At 41.1% G+C, this 9,979-nt stretch overlaps 1 protein-coding gene across 3 annotated transcripts in view; it reads right to left on the bottom strand.

The window, feature by feature from the left end:
* LOC120871946 (zinc finger protein 420-like) overlaps positions 1-3,583 on the bottom strand; it is a 719,570-nt gene extending 715,987 nt beyond the window's left edge. Inside the window, exons 1-2 of one of the 3 annotated variants that reach the window (XM_040251984.1) lie at positions 2,825-3,583; positions 1,817-2,743 (exon numbers count right to left, since the gene is read on the bottom strand). In XM_040251984.1, the coding sequence (XP_040107918.1) occupies positions 2,017-2,743; positions 2,825-3,567 (1,470 nt within the window). In that variant the 5' untranslated portion in view covers positions 3,568-3,583 and the 3' untranslated portion in view covers positions 1,817-2,016. Of the gene's footprint in view, positions 1-1,816 lie in introns of those variants that run through there. The other 2 variants (XM_040251985.1, XM_040251978.1) reach the window with 2 other exon arrangements.
* Between the last annotated feature and the right edge of the window lie 6,396 nt (positions 3,584-9,979).

Below are 9,979 nucleotides of genomic sequence, written 5' to 3'. Positions count from 1 at the left end.
AGTCTGTTGTTCCATGTCCAGTTCTAACTGTTGCTTCCTGACCTGCATACAGATTTCTCAAGAGGCAGGTCAGGTGGTCTGGTATTCCCATCTCTTTCAGAATTTTCCACAGTTTATTGTGATCCACACAGTCAAAGACTTTGGCATAGTCAATAAAGCAGAAATAGATGTTTTTCTGGAACTCTCTTGCTTTTTCCATGATCCAGCAGATGTTGGCAATTTGATCTCTGATTCCTCTGCCTTTTCTAAAACCAGCTTGAACATCAGGAAGTTCATGGTTCACATATTGTTGAAGCCTGGCTTGAAGAATTTTGAGCATTATTTTACTAGCGTGTGAGATGAGTGCAATTGTGCGGTAGTTTGAGCATTCTTTGGCATTACCTTTCTTAGGGATTGGAATGAAAACTCACCTTTTCCAGTCCCGTGGCCACTGCTGAGTTTTCCAAATTTGCTCGCATATTGAGTGTATCACTTTCACAGCATCATCTTTCAGGATTTGAAATAGCTCAACTGGAATGCCATCACCTCCACTAGCTTTGTTTGGGCTCACTTGACTTCACATTCCAGGATGTCTGGCTCTAGATGAGTGATCACACCATCATGATTATCCGGGTCGTGAAGATCTTTTTTGTACAGTTCTTCTGTGTATTCTTGCCACCTCTTGTTAATATCTTCTGCTTCTGTTAGGTCCAGACCATTTCTGTCCTTTATCGAGCCCATCTTTGCATGAAACATTCCCTTGGTATCTCTAATTTTCTTGAAGAGATGTCTAGTCTTTCCCATTCTGTTGTTTTCCTCTATTTCTTTGCATTGATCACTGAAGAAGGCGTTCTTATCTCTTCTTGCTATTCTTTGGAACTCTGCATTCAGATGCTTATATCTTTCCTTTTCTCCTTTGCTTTTCACTTCTCTTCTTTTCACAGCTATTTGTAAGGCCTCCCCAGACAGTCATTTTGCTTTTTGCATTTCTTTTCCATGGGGATTGTCTTGATCCCTGTCTCCTGTACAATGTCATGAACCTCATTCCATAGTTCATCAGGCACTCTATCTATCAGATCTAGGCCCTTAAATCTATTTCTCATTTCCACTGTATAATCATAAGGGATTTGAGTTAGGTCATACCTGAATGGTCTAGCGGTTTTCCCTACTTTATTCAATTTAAGTCTGAATATGGCAATAAGGAGTTCATGATCTGAGCCACAGTCAGCTCCCAGTCTTGTTTTTGCTGAATGTAGAGAGCTTCTCCATTTTGGCTGCAAAGAATATAATCAATCTGAGTGCAGTGTTGACCATCTGGTGATGTCCATGTGTAGAGTCTTCTCTTGTGTTGTTGGAAGAGCTGTTTGCTATGACCAGTGCATTTTCTTGGCAAAACTCTATTAGTCTTTGCCCTGCTTCATTCCTCATTCCAAGGCCAAATTTGCCTGTTACTCCAGGTGTTTCTTGACTTCCTACTTTTGCATTCCAGTCCCCTGTAATGAAAAGGACATCTTTTTTGGGTGTTAGTTCTAAAAGGTCTTGTAGGTCTTCATAGAACTGTTCAACTTCAGCTTCTTCAGCGTTACTGGTTGGGGCATAGACTTGGATTACAGTGATATGGAATGGTTTGCCTTGGAAACGAACAGAGATCATTCTGTCATTTTATTGCATCCAAGTACTGCATTTCGGACTCTTTTGTTGACCATGATGGCTACTCCATTTCTTCTGAGGGATTCCTGCCCACAGTAGTAGATATAATGGTCATCTGAGTTAAATTCACCCATTCCAGTCCATTTTAGTTAGCTGATTCCTAGAATGTCGACGTTCAAGAGGAACTTTGGAAAACAGGATTGATGTAAAGCTTTCTAGTACGGATTTTCTGGAATTTATTTAGGTTTCATTTTTCAGTAAACCATTTTTCTACATTTTTTTTTCCTTTTACATTTTTACATCATTCCATATCTTTCTTATTTCAATGGTCTCGTGATTTCTGACATGTATGTTTAGGACAAACTTCTTCCATCACTTATTTCATTACTAGGGTTTCTCTCCAGTATGTGCACTGAGATGCCTAGTGAGATGACTGCTGTGCCTAAAGGCTTTGCCACAATCTTTACATTTATAAAGTTTCTCTCCTGTATGAATTCGCTGGTGTTTAGTAAGAGTAGAGGAATCACTAAAGGTTTTTCCACATTCTTTACATTTATAAGGTTTTTCTCCTGTATGAATTCGCTGGTGTTTAGTAAGAGTTGAGGAATCACTAAAGGCTTTTCCACATTGTTTACATTTATAAAGTTTCTCTCCAGTATGAATTAACTGATGTTGAGTAAAACCACAGCGCTGGCTAAAGGCTTTGCCACAATCTTTACATTTATAAGGTTTCTCTCCAGTATGAATTGACTGATGTTGAGTAAAATTTGAATTTTGATTAAAAGTTTTTCCACATTCTTTACATTTATAAGGTTTCTCTCTTGTATGAATTCGCTGGTGTTTAGTAAGTGTTGAGGATTGACTAAAGGCTTTTCCACATTCTTTACATTTATAAAGTTTCTCTCCAGTATGAATTAACTGATGTTGAGTAAAACCATAGCGCTGGCTAAAGGCTTTGCCACAATCGTTACATTTATAAGGCTTCTCTCCAGTATGAATTCGCTGGTGTTTAGTAAGAGTTGACTTTTTATTAAATGCATTTCCACATTCTTTACATTTATAAGGTTTCTCTCCTGTATGAATTCGCTGGTGTTTAGTAAGAGTTGAGGATTGACTAAACTCTTTCCCACATTCTTTACATTTATAACGTTTCTCTCCAGTATGAATTAACTGATGTTGAGTAAAGCCGTAGCGCTGGCTAAAGGCTTTGCCACAATCCTTACATTTATAAGGTTTCACTCCAGTATGAATTCGCTGGTGTTGAGTAAGATTTGAGTTTTTCTTGAAGGCTTTTCCACATTCTTTACATTTATAAGGTCGCTCTCCAGTATGAATTCGCTGGTGTTGAGTAAGACCATAGCGCCGGCTAAAGGCTTTGCCACAATCCTTACATTTATAAGGTTTCTCTCCAGTATGAATTCGCTGGTGTCGAGTAAGATTTGAGTTCTGATTAAAGGCTTTGCCACACTTTGCACATTTATAAGGTTTCTCCCCAATGTGAATTCGCTGATGTTGACTAAGATTTGAGAAATAAATAAACACTTTGCCACATTCCTTACATTTATAAGGTTTCCTGCCAGTATGGATTTGTCGATGCTGACTAAGATTTGAACTCTGATTAAAGGCTTTGGCACATTCTGTACACTTGAAAGGTTTCCTTCCTGAATGTATTTTCCTATGTTTACTTATATTAGATGAGTTACTAAAGACTTTCCCACATTTATTACACTTGTAATATTTCTGTGGATTCTGAATCCTCTGCTGTTGAATAAGATTTGAAGACTGATTAGAAACTTTACCATATTCACTACAAATATAAGTTTTCTCTCCGTTATGAATACTCTTATTTAGAGGAAGACCTGATGCTTGATAAAAGATATTCCTACATTTATTACTTTTAGAATTCTTGTGTGAAGATTGAGCTCCCTGATGTTCCATAAAGTTTGAGTCTTGTTCAAAGTTATGCCCAGTTTCATTGCATGAATAGACCTTCACTCCATCATAAATAATTGTGTCATTATTGGAGCTGGAGCTCTTACTTAAGGTCTGACTCATTTTATTACACATGGAAAGTTCTTCCGTATTAACCATATCATGGGATGTATTGAACAATGATGGTTGGATTACATCTCTTCCATTATCATCAACATTATACACCTTGGAATGGAGAGAAAATATCTGTTGGTGGAAGAATAATGGCTTTCTGCTCACAGATCCCTCAAATTGATTACACTGTGAGTTTTTCCCATCATTTTTAAATTTCTGGTTTTCAGACATATTTAAATATATGTTTAATTGAAGCCTATGCTCAGAGTGGTTTGAATGAGTATTTACAGTAGAGACTGGAGGACCTTCCAGATTTTCCACATTTCCTTTCAGAGAACAAGTATGTTTCAAAAAACGATGTAAATTTTTTCTGAAAAACTTACACTTCTCAGCAGATGTTGAAGACTGAAATGGGTGTTTCCCCCAGTTTGACTCATGTAGCTCATTTCTTTCTGCAGTAATGTCTGCATTATCTGTAACTGTCTCAATTTCTTTATGTCCATATAAACATCCTCTCTGTCTTTCACATGACTTTGTATGTTCTGAGTCTTTCATTAATTGCAAGTTTCTGAGGTGAAATCTTTCATATATTCCTAGGTTTGCTTTTGGGAACAAATCTTTTACCCTTGGTTTCTTTGGCATCAAATCCTGGGTGTCTTGAGGAGACATAGCTGAAAGACACCAAAGAATAAGTTTTCTTACCTACTATTCTCAGTGAATATCCTTAAAGATTTAGAGAAAATTGATGAACGCTTCACTAGCTTAAAAATAAAATAGAGATGGGAGGATCCAGATGCCAGAGGATTAGGCAGACATGGACTTCATTTCTCTCCACAAATGCATCAAGCATACATCAGAAATGGAACAGTTCTCACAGAGCCCAGCTGAACACTAGCAGAGGACCTTTGACATCTAAAAGGACAAGGAAGATTCCTGCTGAGCTAGGCAGGGCAAAAGAAAGAAGGAAAAAGAACAGGAGAGGAAGTGGGACGGGGCCTGCAACCCTGAGGCGATCTGAAGAGCGGAGAGGTCTCCATATCTGGGGAAGGCCCTCACTGGGGGCGCCCACTTGAGACAGAAGGGGAGCCTCATCCTCTGTGGGAAGAGAACACGGCAACAGTCTGTGGCAGCAGGACAGAGTGAGACGGGTACACAGGGTGCTGACCCCTGCCCTGCCCACCCAGCCTGAGAGGGCGTCCACCGCTGCAGACAAGGGCTGGGTGCTGAATGTGGGGTCTGGAGAGCACACCCAGGCAGAGGACTGCTGTGGGCTGTGAGGAGACATCCCGCAGGAAAGGCAGGGAGGGAGGAGCCCTGCAAACAGAAATGCCTGGAGAGGAAGCCTGAACCGCCACAGAGTAGAGCGCCATTGTTGAGTGATGTCCAAAGCCAAGACCCACCGTTGTTTAGAGCCTCTCTCCCCCTGTGCCAGCTGCTCCTCACCAGGCACTATGAAGGGCTCCATTAGGGTGGGTGCTCTCATGAACCCAGCTGTTGCCTCTTCCTCTGCGTCCCTCATTACCAGGGCAGACTGGTGGGCTCTGGGAAACCTTGGGAGCAGGTGCCTGTAGTTTATCCACATGCACAGAGGGGGCTGAAGCACTGCTGAGCCCCAGGGTCTGGCAGTTGAAGGAAGTCAAGCTGATATCTCTACTGGAAGTTGCACAAACTCCTTTCTATACCATTACAGCTGTCTTCGTAAACTCAGCCCCTTTAGAACATCTGAGTGGACAAGGAGGGCTCCCCCAGTCACAGAAGGTATAGCATAAGCAGCTGTAGACTTTGTGGCCTCCTACACTAGGGGGTGGGGCCAGGCTGGAATCTGAGCTGCCCCGAGAGCACCACAGTGGGTCCGGCTCCATGATGAATGCCATCCTGGGCCCTAACTTCAGAGGATCTATGCTGGTGACCTGGTGAAAACAATATCTGAGAGACAGCAGGGCCATGTGCTGGGATACCCATGGTTGAGGTGGGGTCAAGGGCAGTGCCGACCAGGGTCACATGAGAGCTCACACAAGGCATGAACCGTGACACACAGAACACGCCCCGAGGTGAACATCCCCAGAGGAGCAATCCTCAGGGACTTCTCTCCCAGTGGGTGTGCTCCAATCCCACCTGCCTCCACCACAGACTAAAATCACGGTGAAGAAACAGATCTGGGGGCTTCTACTCCACAAACCAGGGAGCAGACCCCACCACAGACAGAGCAGTGACAGCCACAGAGCCAAGGGGAAGCTCCCCTTAATATCCAGGGCAGGCTCGGGTCACGGTAACAACAATCAAAAGTCTATCAAGGGGATAAGGGTGCACACCTCTGGACCAACCTCACCCACCAGGGGACAGACGCCAGGAGCAAGCGGAACTAGGATCCTGCAGCCTGCAGACGGAGACCACAGACACAGAAAATGTGACAAAATGAGAGGACAAAGAAATATGTTGTAGAGGAAGGAGCAACATAAAAACCTGCTTAGATAAAAACTAAGTGAAGACTAGAGAGGTAATCAAATGATGACTTTTTGCTTAAAGTCCTCTTTTTTTAAAAATTATTTTTACTTTATTTTACTTTACAATACTGTATTGGTTTTGCCATACATTGACACGAATCTGCCACGGGTGTACATGAGTCACCAAACATTTTCACAAGTACTAGGTGCCTATTAATTCTTTAATTCACTTCTTATCACCTGTGTTTTTATTTGAGAATGTTCTATTAGATGTTTGAATCTAAAAATCATAAATGATATGACATAGAACTAATGTCCTAGCAAGTGAGGACATATAAGACAGAGTCCAGGGAAGCTCATAATGAACAAGATAAATTGACAAAGTAGCAGTTTTTAAGAAATTAAATAAGAAGTGAGACTTTAAAAATATGATGGAAACACACGGGGCTCTACTCGGTACTCTTTGGAGACCTAACTGGGAAAGAAATCTAAAACAGAGTGGCTATATATATGTATAATTGATACTGTTTGCTGTACAGCAGAGGAACTTTGTAAAACAGCTACACTCCACTAAGAACTTAATAAAAAAATATTTCTATATATTATCGAAAAATCTTAACAGTTTGACACAACCATTACAAATATGGAAAATGTTCTAAGTTCTTATGCCAATTTATTTTAAAATTCTTTGAGGTAATTGAATATATTAAAGTATTTTACCATTCAGGAATTGAGACAAATACACTTAGGTATTTAACATGAGTTCGTATAAAGAGAAGAGAACCTTTAAAGTAACCATGAGACTTTCATTTTCCCATTTTAGGGAGGTTTTGCTTTATGCAGTAAAGACATTACTTGAGTTTGACATGAATAAGGTCATATCTGCAGTTTCCAATGGATTGGAAACTATAAATCAGAAAAAAAAAAAAAAAATCTGTCCTAACTATTCCTAGGACTTTGGCAGTATGTCTATGACTCCACTTACACAGTTCTGTTTAAAGGTAGAAACAGACTTTAAAAGGAGTATCACATAGTCACTCAGAAGTGTGCACAGTTTTCCTAGGATCCCCAAGAAATGAAAAAGCAGCCAACTCATGCAGGTTGTCACAGGCCAAGAGGAGAATTTTAGCTCTCACTGTGAATGAGAAAAGCAACCACTGGAGATGAATTCATGAAAGATTAAAGAGACAGAATGGGGCAGGTGATAGCTCTCTATGACAGCAGCAGAAATAAATCCAGACTTCTCCAAAATCATTTCCAATGAAGCAGATCTTCCCAAACCGCCTGACAAAGGATGACTTCCTCACTGATTCTCATAGAATCAACTATACATATATATAGCCACTCTGTTTTAGATTTCCTTCTCAGTTAGGTCTCTCACTGGACTTCTCACCTGAGTCATCGGCTCCATCCATTCACACCTACCTGGGTATATGCCTACTGTCTCCATTCTCCTTATATTCCTGAGATCCTTCATTTGCTCCAGAAAGGTGACCAAATCTGGCTTAGAGACCACAAGACCTGTTCATCAGAGAAAGGAATATTTGTTGTGCCAGAAGAGATTCATCAGTTTCCAATCCAATATGTAGTCAGGTGAGAAGAGAATGCATGGGTGAATGTTAATACAGCCTAGAGAATGATTTCCCCAAATACTGTATTGAAAGTACCTATATAATGCTAACTAATACAAAAAAGTCAGGTCCTGAGATTCTGGTCAAGTGCCACTAAAGCAAAAGTAAGTAGCGGAAATGTGAAACTAAGAGAAGGTACAACTATTCAATAGCACAGAACTTACACAACTACCACTAACCTAGAAGAAGGAGGCAGATTACATGAAGGTAGAAAAAGGTTACAAGCGTAACGAACCATCATGAATCCTTTCTTTCTAAACTCACAGATACCCATTTCCCCTAGAAAGCAGAGATCTGAAACAAATGTTCGGAGCAGAAAATTTCAGAAGACATTATAGAAATGAAGGAACCAAAACCCTGAGGTTAGATAAGCGACTCTGGAAGGAAGTCATCCTCACCCAAGCAGGCCAGGTTCCTATAGTTCTCTACCATCACGTCCCTGTACAATTCCCGCTGACCGGGGTCCAGGCATTCCCACTCCTCTTGAGTGAAGTCTATGGCCACATCCTGGAATGTCAACCATCCCTGAAATACAAAGTACAGATGCCATGTTGCTGTGGGAACACTTCCTAATATGACCCATGATGGAAACGGCAAGTTCAGAGACCCGGTTTTCATTTAGGAGAGTGGCTGCTATTAGACAAGAATATAATTTTTACACAATAATATTTTCTTTTTGGGGGTGTTAATTCTAGAAGGTCTTGTAGGTCTTCATAGAACCGTTCAACTTCAGCTTCTTCAGCATTACTAGTCGGGGCATAGACTTGGATTACTGTGATATTGAATGGCTTGCCTTGGAAATGAACAGAGATCATTCTGTCATTTTTGAGATTGCATCCAAGTACTGCATTTTAGACTCTCTTGTTGACCATGATGGCTACTCCATTTCTTCTATCTACTTGCCCACAATAGTAGATATAATGGTCATCTGAGTTAAATTCACCCATTCCAGTCCATTTTAGTTTCCTGATTCCTAAAATGTTGACGTTCACTCTTACCATCTCCTGTTTGATAGCTTCCAATTTGCCTTGATTCATGGACCTAACATTCCAGGTTCCTATGCAATATTGCTCTTTACAGCATCGGATCTTGCTTCCATCACCAGTCCCATCCACAACTGGGTGTTCTTTTTGCTTTATCTCTTCATTCTTCCAGAAGTTGTTTCTCCACTGATCTCCAGTAGCATATTGGGCACCTACCAACCTGGGGAGTTCATCTTTCAGTGTCCTATCCTTTTGCCATTTCATACTGTTCATGGGCTTCTCAAGGCAGGAATACTGAAGTTGTTTGCCATTCCCTTCTCCAGTGGACCACATTTTGTCAGAACTCTCCACCATGACTTGGGTGGCCCTGCATAGCATGGCTCATAGTTTCATTGAGTTAGACAAGGCTGTGGTCCATGTGACTAGATTGGTTAGTTTTCTGTGATTGTGGTTTTCAGTCTATCTACTCTCTGGTGGAAAAGGATAAGAGGCTTATGGAAGCTTCCTGATGGAATAGACTGACTGAGGGGGAAACTGGGTCTTGTTCTGATGGGTGGGGCCATGCTCAGTAAATCTTTAATCCGATTTTCTGTTGATGGGTGGAGCTGTGTTCCCTCCCTGCTATTTACCTGGGGCCAAACTATGGTGGAGGTAATGAAGATAATGGTGACCTCCCTCAAAAGATCCCATGCATGCACTGTTAGTCTGTGCTCCTAATCCTGCAGCAGGCCACCACCGACCCTTCTAGAACTAACACCCAAAAGAGATGTCCTTTTCATTATAGGGGATGGGAATGCAAAAGTAAGAAGTCAAGAAACACCTGGAATGATAGGCAAATTTGGCCTTGGAGTACAGAATGAAGCAGGACAAAGGCTAATAGAGTTCTGCCAAGAGAATGCAGTGTTCATAGCAAATACCCTCCTCCAACAACACAAGAGAAGACTCTACACATGGACATCACCAGACAGTCAACACTGAAATCAGATTGATTATATTCTTTGCAGCCAAAGATGGAGAAGCTCTATACAGTCAGCAAAAAACAAGACTGGGAGCTCACTGTGGTTCCGATCATGAACTCCTTATTGCCAAATTCAGACTTAAATTGAAGAAAGTGGGGAAAACCACTAGGCCATTCAGGTATGACCTAAATCAAATCCTTAACGATTATACAGTGGAAGTGAGAAATAGATTTAAGGGACTAGATCTGATAGACACAGTGCCTGATGAACTGTGGACGGAGGTTCAT

The sequence above is a fragment of the Oryx dammah genome, unplaced genomic scaffold (genome assembly GCF_014754425.2).
Source record: "Oryx dammah isolate SB20612 unplaced genomic scaffold, SCBI_Odam_1.1 HiC_scaffold_13, whole genome shotgun sequence".
NCBI lineage: Eukaryota > Metazoa > Chordata > Mammalia > Artiodactyla > Bovidae > Oryx > Oryx dammah.
Note: the sequence above shows the minus strand (reverse complement) of the source record. Positions and strands in the feature narration are given on the sequence as shown.